The following is a 23082-nucleotide window of genomic DNA, read 5'->3' as shown; positions in this document are numbered from 1 at the left end:
GTTTGAACTTAAGCAGATAGAATGTGTCTAAACACTTCAGAATTAATTATGCTACTTTCATCAGCAGTTGAATCATCATTGAAGATAAGTGAGCCAATACCTTCGGCACCCATACATGCCAGGACGTTACACCCCCACCACCGTGTTTCACAGATGAGGTGTTATGCTTTGGATCTTGGGCAGTTCCTTCTCTCCTCCATACTTTGCTCTTGCCATCACTCTGATACAAGTTAATCTTCGTCTCATCTGTCCACAAGGCGTTTTTCTAGAACTTTCGTTGTTCTTTTAAGTACTTCTTGGCAAACTGAGACCCGGCCAACCAGTGGTTTGCGGCTAACCAGTGGTTTGCATCTTGCAGTGTAGCCTCTGTATTTTTGTTCATTAAGTCTTCTACCGACAGTGGTCATTGACAAATCCACACTTGACTACCAAAGAGTGTTTCTGATCTGTCAGACAGATGTTTGGGGATTTTTCTTCATTATAGAGATATTTCTTCTGTCATCAGCTGTTGGAGGTGTTCCTTGGCCTGCCAGTCCCTATGCGATTATTAAGCTCACCAGTGCTCTCTTTCTTCTTAATGATGTTCCAATCAGTTGATTTTGGTAAACCTGTTTGGCTGATGTCTCTAACAATTTTATTCTTGCTCCTCAGTCTCATAATGGCTTCTTTGACTTTCATTGGCACAACTTGGGTCCTCATGTTGATAACCAGCAATAAAAGTTTCCCAAGGTGATGGAAAGACTCTCTTGTGCCTACATTAAGGAGGCAATTAAACACTCCTGAGCAATTACAAAGCTTGTGAAGCCGTGTGTCCCAATCATTATGGTGCCCTGAAATGGGGGGGGGGGGGGGGGGGGGGGTGGACTATGTATAAACACAGCTGTGATTTCTACATGGTGAAACCAAAATGTGTAAAAATACCCTTTGATAAAATCTGACAATGTGTACTTTAACCAGATGTGATTTTTTTCTTTCTAATACTAATCTCAAATTGTGGAGAACATAGGCAAATAAATAAATAATGGGTCTTTGGCCCAAACATTATGGAGGGCACTGCGTATACCTGCACTCCTGGATCCCTCTGCTCCACAACACCCTCTAGAGTCAGGCCATTCTCTGTGAAAGTCCTGCACTGCTTTGACTTCCCAGAATGAAATTCAAATTTTTCTGTCTTAAATTCCATTGACCATTCATCAGTCGACTTGCACAACTGGTCAAGATCCTGCTGTAATTTTTGATAATAATCTTCGCTATCTACAATACTATTCACTTTACTGTCACCTCTAAACCTACTAATCATGCCGTCGCCTTTCCTCACTACACCGATGTTGTCTGATTTGATATTTTCAACTTCAATTATATTTCTATTGCCTAAGTTCATCTGAGCCATCTACATATCAAATCTAGTTAATTATTTAAATGCAAAATTCCCAACAGAAGCTACATATTTATGATATTTATTCCTGTTTACTGCTATTCTTGTATTCTGCCTCAAAGCCAAATTTCTTTATAGCTCTCTTCCCTTTAAAAGTGTACCCTTCAATTTTGTGAATGTTTACTGTGTTACTTCAGCAAAAGTTTTTTTACTATCTATATACACCATTTCAGATTATTAACTTAAGCTTGCTTTTAACAAGTCTCTACTCGTTTTGATTTGTGTTTTTGCTCTTTTATATGAATGAATTGTAACCTAGGCAATGGGAAATCTGAACTGTGACATTTGTGCTTTGACCATTGACGTTGTTAAAACCTATTCAAATCCTCTACGGCTTTTAAATTACTACTGGAAATAGGTCATATCGCTCAGTTCTGATTTCATGAGTGAACCTTGACATGACTTCTCATTTTCCTTCAATCCACACATCCCTTGGAATCCAAACACTGAATTGTTAATTGTTAATGTGGATCTCTTCATAACATTTTGGTTATAGCAGACGTAGTGTCCCTACCATAATCAGACACCACTGGCTCCTTAAGAACACAAGCTGCTAGTTACACCGCAGAAGTCATTAAAATTTATAAGCATTTCCTTTGGCCAACACCTGTGAATGATGAAGAACACACAGTGCTGGAATAACTTAGCAGGTCAGGCAGCATCTCCGGGGAGCATTGATCGGTGACGTTTCGGTCGAGGTCCACGACTGGATTGCGCCTCGCACCCGACCACCACAAGGCTGAGAACCGATGTCTACAGCCTCCCCGGTGGTCTCCCTGAGGCCAGGATCACTAAAGCTGCCCAGACCCGCTCCACCACCCCAGCCACTTCCTGAACAGCCCTACCAAGCTTCACCGCTCTGCTGATGCTACGCCTAGCCGCATCCAGACCAGACCTACTAACCGCCGAGTTACTGACCCCCCCCCCCCCCCCCACAAAATATTCTGTTATACAAGGGTTTACTGTAGATAATGACTGAGTATTCACAGCCCAATTGTGTATAGTTCCAAAGATTCAGCTCGTTTACGTTATTCCCTTTGTCTGGTTTTCCTGGGTCTGTCTGTTTGCTTTTAGAACCAACTGACCTTTTCCTATTGGAATCTGCTCATCCATTTTCCATTTTGCAGGTGTATTTTAACTTGTCATGACCCTTTTAATCAAGAATATTTAAGCATTGGTGGTGGAAAATTTACTCGAAGGGACTTTGAGGAACAGTATTTATTTGCATTTGTCAGTCAGCATGACTTTGTGCAGGTGAAATCATGTTGATTTCAAAGTTGATGAAAACATGAATTTGAGTTTTATTGAAAATATAAATAAGGAGCTGTCAAGAATGTATATTTTTTTAACTGGCAAAATTAATGGGACCTGACACCAACAAAATCATGGGATCAGATCATCACTGTCCTAGTGTTTTGCAGAAGATGCTGGATGGGATGTTAGCTTTTTTTGATACACTTTAGAAGTGTTGCAAATATGACAAGATCTTAATTCTAATTTTGAGTAATTTTAGGGTATAATTGAACAATTGTGGAAATTAGAGGGTCTATTGATCTCTTAAAATCAAAAACACAATTAGGGTGGTAGAATGAAAACATTTGGCCACAACACCTGTAGGAGAAGCAAAGAATTAGGGTACTGCATGACATAGTGAAGATGCACATAGTTTTCAATGTTTAGTTCCTTTTGCAATGATCTAATACACAAACAAAAGGCACTTTATAAAACATCTTTTGAAGTGCCACATGAGGAATACAGTTAGTTTAGTCATATTCTGTTGCATTAAAGATGCAAATATAGCATTAAGTTGTAATTGAGTAGATTTTATTGTTTAGTTCTTGTTATGGATGAGTTGTGTACATATTGTTAATTTCTTAATTTCAATTATTTGTTTTTACAATTCATATCTGACTTGAGGCTTAAATTATATTGTGCGACTTGAAACCTAGTAAATAATTTACCAATTTGCACTGCACTTGTATGTGACACTTGTAGTTTTTCCAAATGATGTACTAAAAACCTAGTACTGAATGAGGACAAACTTTGAAACAAAATACTCAGCGGGTCAGGCAGCATCTTTGGAGAAAATGGATAGGTGATGTTTTGAGTTGTGACTCTCCTTCAGATGCTGAGTTACTTCAGCATTTTGTGTCTCCCTTTGGTATTAACCAGCATTTGCACTTCTTTGTTATTACTAAATGAGTACATCCTGGCTGATGGTGCCATAATAAACCAAATGTTATGATACTTAGCTACATTGTTGTACTGGGAGCTAAAGAATTTTATACGTGCAGGCAACTGGATTACTTATCAGCAACTAGAGTGCGATCCTGAGTTACTATCTACCTCATTGGAGACCCTCGGACTATCTTTAATCGGACTTTACTGAAATTTATCTTGCACTGAACATTATTAACTTTATCGTGTTTCTGTATACTGTGGATGGTTTGATTATAATCATGTATTGTCTTTTCCCTGACTGGTGAGCACGCTACAATAAACTTAACTTCAACTTCATTGTCTTGGTTGCCACTATAGAGTAGTTTTGAATTGTGATTTCCCTTTAGGCCGAGGTGCCAAAATGGCTCTAGATTTTAACTTTCGTGACCCATGTCTGGTATCTACTTGAAATTTGGCACAGATTTAGATAAAACATCATTGATAAGGAATTCATAACTCGTCAGTGCAAAATGTTGCACAGTAATTAATTAAGCTAATTAGAAAAAGTAACACCGCCCTCTTGTGCTCAATAATATACAGCTGTATATTACTCTATGGGGAGCTCGATTCCGTTCGGGTGTTCTGTGGTAGTGCCGAGACTCGAATGGGAACATTGAATACAGGACTGCCTCAGAGGTCCCGGGTTTCACCGGCTCCTGAACCCGCCTAATTAATGCGTGAGGGCAGATCCTGTGCGTTCCCCAGTTTACTGAACCCCACTGACTGCCAGTGTGCAGAGTGGGGGCCACAGCCATATGGGACTGGGGCAGTGCCAGGCTGGGGGAAGCCTAAGACACTGGCAGGAAAATGCCTAAGCCTGACCATAACTCGCCCCCCTTCCAGAGCTGCCCAGAACTGGAGTCGCTTTGGGACCGGCTGAGGGCTCTGTACGTGTGTCTGCTCAGTGGGTCCACCTCGGCCAGCATGCCCTTCTGGATCGTCAGCAGCAGCCCACCCGACGCCACGATTACACTGAATGTCAACATGGTGGGGAGCAGCACTGACATGCACGGCGCCCAGGCCACCTTCAGCACCCCCATAGCACCGGCTCCGTCAGTCCGCTCGCTCGCTGCAACACCGGCCGGCCAACAGCTCACTACTCCCACCAGCCGGCCAACAGCCCGACCGACCCCTCACAGCACCCGCTGGCCGACTGACTGACCCCCTATCTTGCACCCTTCTGCTCAGCTCGGCCCAGGGCCGCCTTCAGCACCCCCATGACGCCGGCTCCGTCCTCAAAAAAAAATACACCTGCGGTCTGGATGTTTTCGAGTTACGGGCAGGACCTGGCCTGCTTGGGCCGTAGGTTGCCGACCCCTAACCCTAACCCTCTTCCACTGAGAGGAGAATGCCAAACCCTAGCCCTGACACTAACCCTAATCCTAACCCTAACCCTAGCTCTACATTTTTATTTATCATTTTATTTCACAGTTCACAACATCATAACTTTACAAAATAAATCGTTTGTAAAACGAAATTATCAGCAAGTTCGCATTACTTTCTTCATTCGAAACCTTGCTATTGTTGTGATGTTATTAGGAGGCAAGCATGAACCCAGTAGGCTTGTTGCATGAAACAAAGAGCATGATCGGTCAGTTGGCTTCCGTCTCAATGTCAAACGGCTTTGATTGGACAATTACTACTCGGAAAATTGGAGGTTTTCCTCATATTTTAAAAATATGTGCAGGTTTTGTTGTTGAAGAGTTTCAGGTATGATTTCTATAATATTTTTACACAATATGTTATAAATACAGGTAGATACGTGATTTGGGTCACAAAATGAAACAAAAAAGTACCTCGGCCCACGGTCTATTTGTTATGTGTTTAAGAAGGAACTGCAGATGCTGGAAAATCGAAGGTACACAAAAATGCTGGAGAAACTCAGTGGGTGACCGGTGTTTTTCCTTCGCTCCATAGATGCTGCTGCACCCGCTGAGTTTCTCCAGCATTTTTGTGTACCTCTATTTGTTATGATTGTATATGGTTGTTCTGAATCTAAGAATGGTAGGAAATAAGAGCAGCGGTCTATTGCTTGGCCCCTCTAGCCTGATGTTTCATTCCAAATGGTTGGTCTTTTCCGGACCTCATCTTTTATTGTAGTTCCAAGAGAAACACAGCAATCTTGGCAGAGGAAGAAAATGCAAGATATTTGCAGAATGCTTTATCATGGCAGTTTGATCAAAGGGTTGCTTTGAGGGTATAATTGGGGGTGGTGGCAGGTATTGGGAAGTTTAAATGAAGGTTATGGGCTCGGCACAGAAGAGTGAACTTCATGGGCAGTGGGACTATGTGATCAAATTATAGGACATTTCAATTTGCTGTGAGTGGGGAGCTTGTATCAGTTTAAACAGAATTTAGGGGGCTTAAATTTTCTGGATCATGAAGAAAATATGTGAATGTCCGAGATTTGTCAACAAGGATTTGGTTGAGGTTTTGGATCAGTTGAAGTTGGAGTGGTTGGCTGGCAATGTACATGATGTGTGTGGTCTGTCATTTGTTTGATTTAAGGAAATCAGTAAGTTAACAACAGATGTTCCTTAACGTGTAAAGGACTTGTTTTATCGAACAAAAGAAGTGTAACTTGTTCTTCGTTTACAAGATGATTTGGGAATACAAGCATAATTTAATAATGAAAAAAATAATGTTCTACTGTGTTGCCCAGATTTGATGTTGAGGGAAAAAATCTGCTCAAACTTGGTGCGTCTGTGGAGGTGGAGATTTTGAAGCAAACCCTGCATCAGGACTTTAATGTTAACTCTGTAATATGTTATGTACACTAGTGTCAATAATAAAGTTCATGTTTATGCAACATTATGTGCATGTTTAGGAAGTCCCCAGGTTATGACAGGGTTCCGTTCCTGAAAACCTTGTAGACCAAACTGTTTGTAAGTTGGAAATGAGCAAAAAAGTGCGTGGGAAGAGCTCACAGAAATAGCTGTGACGGGAGACCAAACCGTCACAGGAAGAACGAATACCAGCCATTCTGCCTCACTAAGCGAGCGAGTGAAACTGCTCTGCCCTCTTGGCTCTGCTTTTCTCAGGGGAAGTCACTTGGAAATGCTCCGTTCCCACCCAGCAATAGATTGCTGCAGCCTCATAACTGCCAGTAAATCAATCCATTATTCGCCCATCCATCCCAACAGTATCCCATATACTTATTCATATGTACAGTGCCTCTCAGTCAGGTTACAGCCTTGCATACACTAATACTGTAACCTTCAAATCAGTCAATCACTGATTTGAATGTGGGAATTGTGAATGCCATTTCATATGTTAGCGTGATGGAGTTTTGGTTTTATTCAAAATTTAACATTAGCTTTAAAAAATATTTTATGAACTTCTGGACATCCACAGCTTTGGTGGTATTTAATTGTGTGCTAAAGCTGGACGTATTTGAGGAATTCGGTTCATAATCTATCCTATTTAACTTATGGCACAAAGATGCATGTTTGCTTGTAATACCCAAAATAAAGTTGATGGTGCCTTAATTGTTAAATGTTTGCCGTGGGTTAATAGCTTTGGATTTAAGACTAAATTCTGTGAGATTATATTCATTTAGTAGACCGCTTAAATTTTCCCAAGTTTTCCACTATTTATATGATCCTAATTCTTTAGGATTAATTTAATTAAAGTTTGTCTACCTAATTTCTTAGAATACATTTTGTAAATGTGCAATATCTCTTCTTGCGTATGGCGCAGCCTAAAGTTGTATGTCAAGGGTAGACATCCAGGGCAGCACAGCATCAGCTACTGGGTGGATGGCTTTGATGCCCCCAGGGAAAAGCCTCAGTGGGCAGTCATTTACGATGTGTGGGATGGTCTGGTCTGGATGTCCGCAGTCGCAAGCAGGACTGCCTGTCATCCCCCACTTATGCAGGTGATGGGCTGTTCTTGTAGGGAGGGTGGGTGCGGGTTCTGTTCAAGGTTAACCATTGCTTGCGATGGAGGTCAAAACCCGGTGGTCTCACTGTGGGGTCTGTGATGACCTCTCCGTTGTTGGTGTTGGCATTTTTCCAGGCTCTACTAAAGTACACCAAAGCATTTCAGGTGGCGATGGTCCACTTCTAAGGTTCTCCGTCCTGCTACTCCGAGCAAGCTATTATTGTTTAGTGCTGCCTAATATTGTTTGATTTCCATTCAATAAATGCTGTTTGTAGGAGATATGATAAGTGCCACAAGTGTGTCTGAATGTTGCAGATAGATTTATTTAAAAAAAGAGAATTGTTCAAATTCTTCACGTTCTAAGTTTGCATGTTAACTAGGCCATCATTGTTAGAGTTAGAGGTAATCCAAGTGTGTAAATGTACATGAGGTTATTCATGAAACCACAAATTAACCTATTCTTTTGACCACTCCATATGCATGATGGGACATAAGGTGCTGGAGTAACTCAGCAGGTCAAGTAGCATCCCAGGAGAACATGGATAGGTGATGTTTCGAGTCAGGGCCCTTATTCGGACTGATTTTAGTGGGGTATGCATGGTATCTACTCATCAGCACTAGCATGTGTCCAATCCATTAATGATCTAAATCAGCTTTATTAAATGGAATCTTTGAATGGCCTAAAATTCTACATTTTTTCAAGGCTTTTTGGTTTATTAGGTGATGTAGCTAATTGCAATATAGTTGACATAGGTTGAATGATATAAAAGTGGGCACTTTCCAAGTATGTAAGAATGAGACACACCAGCCCTCCCCTGTGATGCCGCCCCCCACTCCTCATTCTCTACCCCCCTTCCCCCTTCCTCTACCCCCCTCACCCTCTCTCTCTCTCTCTCTCTACCCCCTCCCTCTCTAGCCGCGTCTGCGAAGTTGGGGGCTATGCATGAGTGGATAGGGCGGGGGATGGGGAAAAGGAGCGAATGAATAATATCAATAATATAACACCAACCCTCCCCTGTGATGCCGCAGCCCCCACACCCCCCCCCCCCCCCCCACGCACGCCCCCCCCCCCCACGCTCTCCCCTCCCCCCACAACCGCCCCCATACCCTACAACCACCTGCCCCATACACACCCTCTCCCCCACACACATGGGAGGTGAGGAGGGGGGTAGGGAGAGGAGAGTGGTTATGGATGGAGGGAGAGAGAGACTGAGGGTAGAGGAAAGGAGAGATGAGGGAGGGACTGGGGCAGGGATGAAGGCGAGTGGAAAGAAGAGGGAAGGTCAAGAGGGAGAGCGAGTGCTGGGGGGGATGAGAGGGAATGGAGGAGGATAGGGGTAGGAAGAGGGATGGCGAGGTAATGGAGGAGGGGAGAAGGAAGAGGGGGTGAGTTCAGAAAATATTTCAGAAATTGGCGAGTTGAATAAATAGATTTAAAGTCGAAGTATGGTCTCGAAAACAAAGATTTTTTTAGATACTTGCAATTAAGAGACTACTTTACAAAAGAGATAAGCCCAGAACTAGATGAAACTTCAAATAATGTGATCAAGGTGATTGTGGATGCATACAAACAGAAGGGGTCTCGGGTCATTTCTGCTTTCTACCAAGCTCTGGTGGAGAATCAACGCTCTACATAAAAACAAAATGGGAAGCAGAATTAAAAATTCCAAATAACAGAAGAAGAATGTTATCAAATGTATGAAACACAATGTACATCCACAAGCTCACTAGTATGGAGAGAATTTTGCTGGAAGAATCTAACTCGCTTTTTTATAACACCCAAAATAAAAAGCAGACAACTTGCTGAAGAAGGGTTTCGGCCCGAAACGTCGCCTATTTCCTTCGCTCCATAGATGCTGCTGCACCCGCTGAGTTTCCCCAGCAATTTTGTGTACCTTTGCTGTCCAACAACACTGTTGGAGGCTGTGTGGGAGTACGGAGACAGACCACTCACATATTTTCTAGAACTGTGTAAAGATAAGGCCATATTGGGAAAATGTTAACGCAGTTGTTAAAAATACCTTGGGTTATAAAATCCCAAATACCTGCCCTGTGATGTATCTGGGGCACATTGAAGATATAGTAAAGATAGAAGATACATATTTGATTAAAGTTTGGTTTGCAGCAAGTAAGAAGGCCATTACCACGCAGTGGTTTAATGAAAAAAGTCCAAAACAGGAACAGTGGTTAGAAGTTGTGCGAGACATCTTTAATATGGAGAAACTGACATATTCCTTGAGAGTCCAGGAGAATTCATTTGAGAAGATCTGGAAAAAATGGACCGTTTATTTGAGTCATGACACCAATTAGATAAATGCCGAGTTAGATATGGGAAGATTGTGTTATATAGAACTAGATGGTATGTTTGTGTGAATATTGAAATATCCCCAGATAACAAATTAATGTAAAGTTTTTTTTTTAATTTGGTAAGTGAACCACACTGTCTTATTCAAAATTTTTTTTTTATTTACTTTTTTTCCCCCTATCTGTTTATTTTTTTATTTTGATTGTTGTTTTTCTTATTTTGTTTTATTTATGGTGATGGTGTTGCACTGTTTTGTATATATTTCTGCGAAAAATCAATAATAATGTAAGTGGGGAAAAAAAGGAAGAGGGATGGCGAGGTAATGGAAGAGGGGGTGAGGGGCGGGAGGGGCTGAGCGGAGGAAGCAGCGGTGGTTGATGGGGATAGGGAGCATAATGGAGGAGGGGAATAAGGGACTGAAAAGGGAAAGTGAGATGCATTTACATTGATCTTATATTTTACAAGTTATTGCCATTTTAAACTTTAAAAACATCGCAGGCCGCACCTGAGGAGTTTGGCGAGGGTTGCCGTGACTCTCGTCACAACGGTAACCCGTCAGCCGCATCTGCGCAGTTGGGGGCTATGGGCGAGTGGTGGAATATTGCGTTGGGGGAACGGGCCCAACAGGTCCGCACTTGGTCTAATAACCACTAGAGCTGGGTTTGTAACGGATGTTGCAGTGGGATTTATTCACGTTGTATCTGGATTTATTTTAATTACTTTACACCATAGCAATCCTGCCTCTCAAAAAATGATGGTAAGATGTTTACAAAATGCTTATTCCAGTTTTGGGAATAAATTCAGGCAAGTGAGAGCAGAGGTGAAGCATGGGTAAGCCACGTGCCTCCTCTCTGCTGGATTATCATTTAGTAACAATTGAATTAATCTTTTTTTTTTGATTTAAATCTTTTTATTTGAATTTCACAGCAATTTGCATACATACAATGATAACAGACAGTGACACTCGGCATAATTGTGCAACAGTATGTAAGCGACACTCAAAGCCCTTACCCTTACCCACCTTCAACCCACCCGAATCAGGTCGGAACCAAACGGGGACAAACAACACTCACATACGTACACATCCACACAAATATGGTAAGATAAACGAAACAAAAAGTACTAAAAAAAAAACTTTTGTTTCGTTCACTAATAACAGTAAATAAGTAAGTAATTAAATAAATAAGTGTGGGGAGGGGGGGGGGTTAAGGGGAGAGCAGCTGCAGTAGAGCAGTACAATGGTGGAGAGCACTCAGTCCTCTTCCGAGTCCGGGGACAAGTTGAGAGAGTTAACAAGTTCCAAGAAAGGGTTCCATGTATCTAGGAATGTCTTGGTAGAGCCTTTGAGAGAGAAACTAAGTTTTTCAAGCTTTAAATTGTAAAGCACCTCCTTAATCCAGCGGGCGTGTGTCGGGGGACAGGTGAGCCTCTAGTTAAGCAAGATCAGTCTCCGGGCTAACAAGGTTGTAAAAGCTAGGACCCGTTTCACCGCAACAGAGAGGTTGGTGTTGGGAGGGGTACCGAAAATGGCTGACAGTGGGTTTGGAGGAATAGTGTGGCCGTAGGCTCTGCTTATCAAGTCGAAAGCACTCCTCCAAAAGGCTGCTAGCTTGGGGCAAGACCAAAACATATGGCTATGGTTGGCAGGAGATTGATTACATCTGTTGCAGGTGTCCCTAACAGCGGGGTAAATTCTAGATAATCTTGCATTTGTGTAGTGGACTTTGTGAAGGACTTTGCATTGGATTAGGCCATGACGGGCACATATGGATGAAGAATGGATCAAATCCAAGGCAGAGTCCCATTGCTGGTCTGTTAGTTTCGTATTCAGCTCACCCTCCCACGCAGCTTTTAATGAGGTATGAGGTTTCAATATAACCGACCCTAACAAGTTATACAAAACAGAGATGCATTTCTTCCGGTTGGGATCTAGAGCTAAGATGCTATCGGTCAGGGTTTCAGGGGGACGATTTGGGAAATAGGGGAATGTCTTCTTCACAAAATCCCTAATCTGGAAAAAACGAAAAAGGTGGGAGTTTGGGAGGCTATAGTTGGGACGAGAGCTCCGCAAAGGACGAAAAGATGCCATCCTTGTATAGGTTTTTAATACTACTGATACCGTTGCTATGCCAGGTTTTGAATGCGTGGTCTGTACTTGAAGGTTTAAAGATGTGATTTTTTGGCAGTGGTGTCAAGATGGAAGGGCCTTGGAAACCAAAGTTTTTCCTGAGTTGACTCCATATCTTGAGCGAGAGGGACGCAATTGGGCCTGCACCCACAGGTGTTATAGGAAGGGGGAGTTGGGAGCATAGGGCAGACCGCAACGGGAGACGTGAACTCGCCTTTTCCATGTGTACCCAGGTCGGTAGGTGGTCGCAATCATCATTCATCCAATACAGGAGTTTCAATTGAATTAATCTTTAATCTTTTCTGCCTTATCTCCATATCCTCTGCTTCCTTGTCCAAAAATCTTTATGTTAAAAAAACCTTTGGTTGTCATTTTCGGTCCAAATTAAGATGTCTGATTTGAATGGTCTGGGTGAAAGTCAAACTGCTCGTCTATAAGTAGGTTATTGGTTACTGTTTCTTGAGAACATTGCTGGTGGTGGCTTCCTTTATTTTGCAAACAATTGATAGTAGACAGATTGAGCAGTATGTAACCACATTGAAATTATTTTGCCTTTTCTGAACAAGATATTCCTTGACAATTTTCCAAATTGATCATTAAAAACCAGATTTACCATTATGGATTATGTTGGGTGGACATGTTGGTACTTCTAGGGCACAAGTCATCAGTATTGCTGCTAGAGTATTTATGGTTCCTATGATATTTGCTGTATCTTGTACTCTGCTGTTCATTCATACATGGAGTGAATAGATTTGCATGGAAAACAGTTGGGAGGATGCCAGATTAGACATCCATTTGGTAATTAGACTGCTCCTTTCATCACTGTTCATCCTTTTTACAATGCGTTAGGAGGTTGTAGCCTTGTGTTATTTTTGTGCTGGATCAAAAATGGTTCTGCAGATTAATTTATTAACCTCTGCCTTGCTCTGGATTAGCTGACTCCGGGAGGTATACATAATATAATTTATAAAATGCATTGAATGCATAAAATGTTTAGAATCACTGCGATGAATGTTCTACTCAACTTAAGTTGAAATGTCAATTTCTAATTTGTTTTGGACCATTTAAGACAATTATTGGATTTCCCAAGTGTGTTAGACGTCATCGGGTGGCGCAGCCTCAGTCATTTCGATTTTTTTGTTTTTTTAGTATGTCTAAAATGTATGTGCTCATGTTTCTCGGTATGTTTTTATGTGGGGGTGGTGGTGGTGGTGCGGGGGGGGGGGGGAATAGGGAGAAACTGTCACTTACCCAGTCACTTACCTCGGCGGAGATGCAAATTTTCTCCTAGTTGCATGTTTGCCTCCCTCGTGGCCTAACAACTTGGATTGGTGCGGCCTTACCCGGAGACAGCCCAGAGCTTCAGCAGCAGGCGCAGCGTGGACTTTAACCTCGCGGAGCCAGAAGACAGGCTCCGACCACCGGCCTGCTGACTTTAACATCGTGAAGCCGCCGTCTGCGGACCTTCTAGCAGCAGGCGTGGAGCGTCAGTGAAGAGCTCCGACCGATGGCCTGCCTGCGGCCTTTAACCGAGAAAATGCTTTCTCCGGTAAGAAAGTGGCCGGATCGGGTGTGTTCCATCCGTCCCGATGTTGGAGCTTCGATCATCCCGACGAGAGGGCCTGTACATCAGGCCGTCCGTAGCGGCGACCACGAAGGGTCAAGGCCCCAAACACGGGTGAACAAAAACGAGGACTTTATTGCCTTCCATCACAGTGAACACTGTGGTGGATGTTTATGTTAAGTTCTATCGTGTGTTGTGTTCTTTTAATTGTATGGCTGCATGGTAACTCAAAAATCACTGTACCTTAATTATAAATTTGAACTTGAATGTGCAATTTTTAAAAATTCTGCTTTGTTTACTAATCTCTATGATAACTTTAACAACCTGTCCTGCACTTTTGAAAATGACAGCTTCTTCCATACTTTATTCATCCAAGGCTATCCTTTCCAGTTTTAAGTTGTACTAGACCAGGTGCAGACCCATTGGGCCTGACAATATTCCACCAATGACCCAGGCGCAGGCGCAGCTGACGGGTTCCCATTGTGATGCCAGAGATCCCCGTTGTGACGCGAGTCATGGCAATCCTCCCCCAACTGCACAGATGCGGCCAGCAAGTGGGAGCGCGACTGCGACGTTTTAAATGTTCAAAATGGCAATCGCCTGCAAAATATAAGATCAATGTGAACTCATCTCACTCCCTTTTCAGTCCCCTATTCCCCTCCTCCATTATCCTCCCACTCTCCACCAACCCTCCTCTGCTCCCTCCCCATGCCCCATCCCTCTCCTCCTCCCCCTCCCCATCTCCATTACCTCACCATTCTGCTTCCTACCCCTTTCCTCTTCCATTCCCTAGCACTTGCTCCTCTTCACCCTCTCTCTTCTTTCCCCACTCCCTCCCTCTCTACCCCCACCCTCTCTTCTCCTACCCTCAGTCACTCACCCGTCCCTCCTTCCATAACCCCTCTTCCCTCCCTACTCCTCTCCCTCTATCCCCTCCTCCCCACTTATCATCTCCCGCCTTGCAACCTTGCGGAGTGCTGGGTTTGAAAATCATCGTGGTAGAATTTTGTCACCTTGCTGATTGTGGTCTTTAGGATAGAATCCATTTGCGGGGTTGGGGGGGGGGTGCTAAGTCCTAGGTCTTGGAGCCTTGGAAATTAGTTGATTTTTTAATTTAGAGAAGTTTGCAGAAACCAATTAACCTACAAACCTGCACATCTTTGGAATGTGGAAGGAAATTGAAGTCCTATCGCTGTGTCACTGCCGAATGATGCTGTTAAAAGCAAAACTGTAGTCAATGAATGGGAGTCCGACGTAGGTCTCTTGATTGTTTAGGTGTTCGAGAGAAGAGTTTGCAGTGCCTTTAAGTGAATGTTCAAAAAGCACATTTTCTAATGCCTTTTATTATTGGAGTGTGGGATCATTTCTAGAATGACATGACCTGCAGAGGATCTTGCGGTGATGCCTGCTTCCTTTGTTGTAGGTAGTTACAAATGTGTGCTGGAATAATCATTGCAAACTGCTTGTCCCAGCTCTTTCTTGCTCCGAGGTAGACAGAAAATGCTGGAGAAACTGAGCGGGTGAGGCAGCATCTATGGAGAGAAGGAATTGCGACGTTTTGGGTCGAGACCCTTCTTCAGACCGGAACGTCACCAATTTCTTCTCTCCATAGATGGTGCCTCACCTGCTGAGTTTCTCCAGCCATTTTTGTCTACCTTCGATTTTTCCACCATCTGCAGTACTTTCTTAAATCTTTCTTGCTCCTAACAGCCTCCCAAAACGAAGTAATGGGCAATTGCTGCACGAGTGCCAGCAGAGGCAAGGGTTCTTGCTAGATCGCCAGCACAGCAGCATGCAGCACAAGCATATGTATGCCTTGGAAGAATGGCAGTTGTGTTCCGACAAATAGTCCAACTTGAAAACTGAGACAGCTGTAACAAATCAGCATGAAGCAGATTTGAGTGTAATTACCGTGCCTTTTCTGGCAGTATACTCTGCAGCCATGGTAGATTGGTAGAATAAATAAATGTTGTTTGTGGGCTGCAAAAGAGCTGGAAATTATGGAACTATTCACGGAATCACAAAATAGAATTTGAATTGATTCTTTAGTCAGAGGGTGGACATGTGTAATTCTGTTCCACAGAAGGCTGTAGAGGCCAAGTCATTGGATATTTTTAAGGCAGAGATGGATAGATTCTTGATTAATACAAGTGTCAGAGGTTATGGGGAGAAGGCAGGAGGGGTCGGGGGGGAGATAGATCAGCCATGATTGAATGGAGGAGTAGATGGGCCAAATGTCCTAATTATGTTCCTATTCCTCATAATCTTATGATGTTATGAATATTAAAAATGTCCCTGAAAGATTTGATGGGGCCTCATTAGTTGACAGAATGGATTTATGACTGGTGATTGCATCAACAGGACCTTGGAGAGATTAGTCTTCAATTTTCTTATTTGTTTTGCATATTTTCTCTCTTTGATAATCTTGATTACTTCATCTCAATTACATGATGTTCTTGGGCATATATTTGTCTGCAACCTCTCTGCCAATTGACTTTTCACAAGTTGGTGCCTGGACTAAAGCATCTAAACCTCTTCCTATAAAACGTCACCTATGTGCTTCTTAAATATTTTGAGTCATAGAAACGCATGGCATAGAAAGAAGCTATTTTCAATTTGATCCTACATCCCAGACCTGGCTCATAATCTTAGAAGTTATAATTGTGTTCAAGTGCTTGGGCGGGTATTTATTAAATGGATAGATTTTTTTTTCCTTTCTCCAAGTAGTGTAATCCCAGCCTCCATTGCTAGTTGAATGAAAAATGATTTCCTCAATTCTGTGTGGAAAGAACTGCAGATGCTGGTTTAAATCAAAGGTAGACACAAAATGCTGGAGTAACTCAGCAGGACAGGAATATTTGTGTGTGATTATCTGTAATAGGATAATTCTGACAGTATTGCATTAAGACTTAAATATGCATTGATTTCATGTTTACATTGAATATTACTGCAGGATGTCTGAATCCATTATATATGATTCTAGCCAGCACGTAACTAAAGATATTATGATCTTTATGTAGCAATACATAAATTCATGAGTTGATGACCATGTGCGGAAAACAAAATGGCATTAGTGTAGGTTTAGTATAAATGGCTGCTTAATGGACCAAATTACGTGTTCCATGCTGTATAACTATGAATCAGTGAGACCAAATGCTTTTGAGAAACTTATGCTTCAATTATGGGTATATAAACAAAGTGCTAAATAAACTGAGATGGAGTTGTAGCATTATACAGCAGGTAAGCAAGCACTTTGACCAAACCTGTCAACGCCGACCAAGATATCTACCCAAACTAGTTCAGTTTGCTTGTGTTTTGCCACTATTCCTCAAACGTTCCTATCTGTATACCTATCTAAATGTGTTTAGGAAGTTCATCACTGGATGTTTTGCATTTATGTTTAATAAAAAATCAGCTTAATCGGAATGTCCGCTTGAGAAGGAAATGGGGCTGGCTCAGGTAGACAACTTGGTCGGCACAGACAAGTTGGTCTAGTGAGCCTCTTTCTAAGCTGGATAACCATGACACTAATTCAGCACGATAAGGTGATGAGCACCCAAGAAAGGCAGTTCCGTTTTTCAAGATTTGTATTTCTTTTGCATGCTGTATGGTGTGAATTCTGAAAGGGTTAACAGAGTTGGATTTGTCGTTGTGTTACATAAGGAACATGTTTGCCTTTCTCATTCCCGGTTACTGTTCAGTGACCTCTGCTGGATGTGTAACACTCTCAGTTAAATCAGTAGAAGTAGATTTACTGTGTCATATCTCGTGTGGATAAGGTGGCAGTGTTTCTATGAAATCACATTGTGTGTGTGTGTGTTTTCATTTTGCCGAACCAACAGAGGTTATGGCCACTTTGAGGAGTCCGAAGGTACTGGAGAGGTACCGCCGAGGAGACGAAATGTCGGCCTCGGAGCTCTGCCATGGGAACACATTTGCCAACTACCACTGGGCCAGAGTTCCAGTGCCTCAGCCACAAGGAGAAAATTCAACCTGCTGATCTGCAGCAGAAGTTGGCTGAGCGAACACAGCTGGGCTAGTGTTCATGATAAAATAGGCTGATTTTGTGAAGAGGAGATTTTGGTCCCAATGAAGTCAAGATTGGCCACCTGCCCCAGCCTAGGCACTGCATTTTCAGGGGGGGGGGGGGGGGGCTCCGGGGGGAGGGGAGGGGGATTTCAGGTGAGCTGTCGTAATTTTGTCCATATTAAAGTCTGCCAGACCACCAGTTGCTGGAAAATCAGTGGACATATATTTTAATTATTTCTCCTTTTCTCCACCATGCGCCCCCCCCCCCCCCCCCCCCCGCCTGCTGAATGTTTTAAATGCTAGTTCAAATTTTAACTTTGAAAAATTCTGAATTAGAATTGGTGAGAGATATGTCGCATATTAAAACTTTTTTTTAATCCTCTTCAGGAACATCATCTTCAGCGGGCTATTTCAGCACAACAGGTCTATGGAGAGAAACGGGATAATATGGTTATTCCTGTTCCAGAGGCGGAAAGCAACATTGCCTACTATGAATCTGTCTACAGTGGGGAGTTCAAGATGCCAAAGCAGCTTATTCACATACAGCGTGAGTATTAAATAAAAAATGTACATTTTTGTGTTACATGTAGGTTAGAGAGTTGTAATAACGATTGAAACCTGACAAATCTGTAAATTTGTCGTCCAGATGTACACAGTCACACGTCTTCAAGTAGCTTTCCTTCATATTTTGCTCTGTCGATTCAGTATAAGGTTATTGAATCTGCTGATTGTGTATTTCTGAAATGGCTGATCTTCAAACTGAAACAGCATCCTTATCTTTTAATATCCAACAGGCTTGATTAAGATGAGTAATTTAACCACCACAGATCTTTTGTAGAAAATTTAAGAAATTTACTACCTCTGGGAGGAAGGAATTCTCTCTGTCCTAAATGGCCATAATAGTGATCTTTCAAAAATTACGAGTCAGGAATGGTTCCAGACGATTGGAAAATTGCAAATATTACCCTGCTGTACAAGAGGAGAGCAAAGCAGAAGAATGGAAACTATAGGCCAGTTAGCCTGACTTCAGTAAAATTTGATAAAATAGGCTGATTTTGTGAAGAGGAGATTTTGCCTGGAATTCTTTAAGTAAGTAAATAGGATAGACAAAGGAGAGTTGTTTACCTGGATTTTCAGAAAGCCTTTGATAAGGTGCTGCGCCTGAGGCAAACACGAGGACTAGAATGCAAAAAAACAGGGATGTATTGCTGAGGCTCAATAAGGCACTGGTCAGACCACATTTGGAGTGTTTTGGGCCCCATATCTGACATAGCTTCAAAATTAAAGGAAGTTATTTTAGGAAGGAGATGAGGAATATAGTTAATCAGAGGGTGGTGAAACTGTGGAATTCATTACCAAAGAAAGCTGTGGAAGCCAAGTCAAAGGATATTGTTAATGCAGAGATAGATAGGTTCTTGTTGGTACAGGTGTCGGGGGTTATGGGGCGAAGGAAGGAGAATGTGGTTCAGAGGGAAATTTTTTAATGGCGGAGTAGACTTGATGGGCCAAATGGCCTAATTCTGCTCCAATCACTAATGAACTTGTGAGCTTATGAACTAAATGACCGTCTTCATTTTCAATTTTCTCATGACAGACTTTTGCTTATCAAGTCTGTGTTGGATCTTGAAACAATCACATCAATCCCTAATTAGTTCTCTCTTAACATATTTACAATAACCGATTAACGAAGAAACCAACAAACGAGGGAAGCATACAGACAATTGTCAAAATTCAGTTATGAAGTATAAACATCAGACTGCACTGAAAATCAAGATAACTCCGGGGTGTTGGATTTATAAGGCAGCAGCACTGCTTGCTGTGTTACTCAATAATGACCCGAGGACTGAGACAACTTGTACATGCCATTGAAGGTCAGTATGCAGGTGTTGTACGTACTTAGGCCTAATGGTATTTCAGCCTTTATAATGAAAGTTTTATTTCACGAGTAACAAAGACTTACTGTAATTGTACAGTGTCATGGTGAGACTAGATACGGAATATTTTACACTATTCTTTACCTAAAAACATTTACTAGTTATGGAGGTAATGAAGATTTACTAAACTGGTTCCAGGAAGTATTGAATTTGCAGTTTAAGAAATTGATTAGTCTGGGATTGTATTTTCTAGAGTTTGAAAATTGAGAGAATGCTTCACCTGAGGAGTCTAGAGGCAGGGAAATCCATTTCAGAATAAGCGGTAAACTGTTTAGGACTAAAATGAGGAAATATTTATTCACTCGGATGAACTTTTAATTCACTTCCTAGGTCGACAGCGGAGGTTTAGTCAGATTGATAGATTTCTGGATAATGAGAATTAAGCAATATGTTGATTGTGCTGGAAAACAGCATTGAGATAGAGGGCAGTTATGATCTTGATGAATAGCAAAGAAGGCTCAAAGGCCAGATATCCTACTTCCCCATAATTCTTGTGTTCTTGTATACATTTAACACTGCGCCCCTCATATCCTGTAATCTTATCTTTTGCCATGAAAAGCATTTTTTAAAGTTGATCTATGATTAAATAGTAAGGTGAAGCGAGCAGTCTTTTGTTAGCAGTTGAAATCAAAGTAATAATAAGATAATTCTTTGGGATGGCAATAATTGATATTTGAGAGGTTTTAGTCCACTGCATCCAACACAAGTTTCGGTAACGAGCTTTTTAATGAAAAGCTATGTTCGTACATTTGAATCAACTGGACTTAATGTGGAATAGTATTTGAGTGCTTACTGTCCATACTCGAGGTTTTTACTGTATTTTTAAAACCAAATGCTTGTTCAGGATGATTAACTTGGCAGTTTTGCCATATGCCAAATCAGACTTGGAAGTACAGGTACACAACCTTTTATCCGAAAGCCTTGGGACCAGACACTTCTCGGATTTCGGAATTTTTCGGATTTCAGAATGGAAGATTTTTAGCGTAGATTAGGTAGGTAGCGCGGGCGGCTTGAAAAGTCTGGAGCGGCTGCCTCCTCCCCGGAGACCGGGGAATCATTGTAAATCATTGCTTAAATGTTAGTCAGTTAGTTTGGAGGGATTTTATGTGGTGGGGGGGGTGAAGGGGGAAACTTTAATTCTTAATAATAATAATAATACATTTTATTTATGGGCGCCTTTCAAGAGTCTCAAGGACACCTTACAAAAATTGAGCATGTATAGGAAAAACATGTAAGGGGAATGAAATAAATAGTAGAGACATGACTAGTACACAAAGTAAAGACAGAATTCAATACAAAACACAGCATGAGGCAATTAATGCACAGATGAAAAGGGACGGGGACGTGGGGCTAAGGATAGGCAGAGGTGAAGAGATGGGTCTTGAGGCGGGACTGGAAGATGGGGAGGGACACGGAATTGCGGATCAGTTGGGGGAGGGAGTTCCAGAGCCTGGGAGCTGCCCTGGAGAAGGCTCTGTCCCCAAAACTGCGGAGGTTGGACTTGTGGATGGAGAGGAGACCGGCTGATGTGGATCTGAGGGACCGTGAGGGTTGGTAGGGGGAGAGGAGGTCAATGAGATATGTGGGGGCCAGATGGTGGAGGGCTTTGTAGGTGAGGACCAGGATTTTGTAGGTGATCCGGTGGGAGATGGGAAGCCAGTGAAGTTTTTTGAGGACTGGAGTGATGTGATGCCAGGATTTGGTGTGGGTGATGAGTCGGGCGGCTGCGTTCTGGACCAGTTGGAGTCGGTTGATGTAGGTGGAGCTGATGCCAAGGAGAAGTGAGTTGCAATAGTCCAGTCGGGAGGAGATGAAGGCATGGATGAGTCTTTCAGCAGCAGGCGGTGTGAGAGAGGGTCTGAGTTTGGCGATGTTGCGGAGATGAAAGAAGGAGCTTTTAATGACATGGCGGATGTGAGGCTCAAGGGAGAGGGTGGAATCAAAGATCACGCCAAGGTTGCGGGCCTGGGGAGATGGGGAGACAGTGGTGCCGTCGATGGTGAGAGTGGGGTTATTGATTTTGCTGAGTGTGGCTTTGGAGCCTATGAGGAGAAATTCTGTCTTATCGCTGTTGAGTTTGAGGAAATTATGTTGCATCCAGGTTTTTATAGCTGACAAACAGGAGTTGATATGGGAGAGGGGGGGGTTGTGGGGGGATTTGGTGCCACGGTAAATCTGGGTGTCATCAGCGTAACAGTGGAAGTCCAGATTGAAGTGGCGGAGTATCTGACCAAGGGGGAGGATGTAGATGATGAAGAGGAGGGGGCCGAGTACGGAGCCTTGGGGAACGCCTTGAGTGACTGCGGCTGTAGCAGAGGTGTGGTTGTGGAGAGAGATGAAGTGGGATCTGTTGGAAAGGTAGGAACGGAGCCAGCTGAGTGCAGAGCCTTCAATGCCGAGGTCCTTGAGTCTGGTGAGCAGGATGTTATGGTTCACTGTATCGAAGGCAGCACTCAGGTCGAGGAGGATGAGGATGTTGAGGGAACCAGTGTCAGCAGAGGTGAGGAGGTCGTTGAGGACTTTGAGGAGAGCAGTTTCTGTGCTATGGAGGGGGCGAAAGCCAGATTGGAGGGGTTCAAGTAGGTTATACGCAAGGAGGTGGGATTCTTAGTCCCCTACCTGGTCGGAGAGGTGGGGAGCGGGCAATGCCTTACCAGGTCGCTGTGCAGTAAGCTCTGGAGCGCTGTGGCCGCCGACTCCCAACATCGCGGAGCTGGGGCTGCGGGCGGGCGGCGCCGGTTGGAGCTCCGACCCCGGCGAACTCTACCCCTGGCTGCGCGGGGCTCCAAATCCAGCGTGTTGGGAGTCAGCGGCCACAGCGCTGGGATACCAGCGGGGAGCGGGCAATGCCTTGCCGGGTTGCCGTGCGGTAAGCTCTGGAGTGCTGTGGCCGCCGACTCCCAACAACGCGGAGCTGGGGCTGCGGGCGTCCGGCCGCGGGCGGCGCTGGATTTGGAGCACCGCGCAGCCAGGGGTAGAGTTGCCGGGGTCGGAGCTACAACCGGCGCCGCCCGCGGCCGGACGCCCGCAGCCCCAGCTCCGCGATGTTGGGAGTCGGCGGCCACAGCGCTCCGGAGCTTACTGCACGGCGACCCGGTAAGGCATTGCCTGCTCCCCGCCTCTCCGACCAGGTAGGGGACTAAGAATTAAAGTTTCCCCCTTCACACCCCCCCTCCCCCCTTTCACATAAAAGCCCTCCAAACTAACTGACGGGTAACATTTAAGCAATGATTTACAGATGTTTAAGTGTCTCCCCGGTCTCCGGGGAGAGGCAGCCGCTACAGTAGTACAGACCTGGGTTGACCGTGGGTCGTTTCGGGTCAGGTTTGGCGCCAAACGCGAGCTTTGGTGTGCAGACGACATCCTGGAAAAAATGTCCGGTTTTCGGAGCTTTTCGGTTTCCGGAACTCCGGATAAAAGGTTGTGCACCTGTACTGCTTTGATCAGTTAGTTCCAAGTTTTATTTCTGTATTGTGCATAAAGTGAATATAATTTTTCATGTGTTTTCAAAAAATAGTAATGATTCAGTTGAATGTTAGAAGACTGGAGCCGTTGTGAAGTCACGACTTTTGAGCTTCTTGATTG

The 23082-nt window shown here is 43.4% G+C and overlaps 1 protein-coding gene across 5 annotated transcripts in view; it reads left to right on the top strand.

Annotated features, from left to right (window-relative positions):
* The window catches only part of epc1 (enhancer of polycomb homolog 1), a 181661-nt gene that overhangs the window by 96395 nt on the left and 62184 nt on the right, over window positions 1-23082 (top strand). For all 5 annotated transcript variants that reach the window (XR_004415995.1, XM_033045425.1, XM_033045435.1 and 2 more), the window contains one exon: window positions 17951-18110. Coding sequence is in view for 4 of the 5 variants with exons in the window: in XM_033045425.1 (XP_032901316.1) it covers window positions 17951-18110 (160 nt within the window). In the remaining variant the exon portion in view is untranslated. The remainder of the gene's footprint in view (window positions 1-17950; window positions 18111-23082) is intronic.

The sequence above is a fragment of the Amblyraja radiata genome, chromosome 2 (assembly GCF_010909765.2).
Source record: "Amblyraja radiata isolate CabotCenter1 chromosome 2, sAmbRad1.1.pri, whole genome shotgun sequence".
In the NCBI taxonomy this organism is placed as follows: Eukaryota; Metazoa; Chordata; class Chondrichthyes; order Rajiformes; family Rajidae; genus Amblyraja; species Amblyraja radiata.
This window is presented reverse-complemented; position numbering and strand designations above follow the sequence as displayed.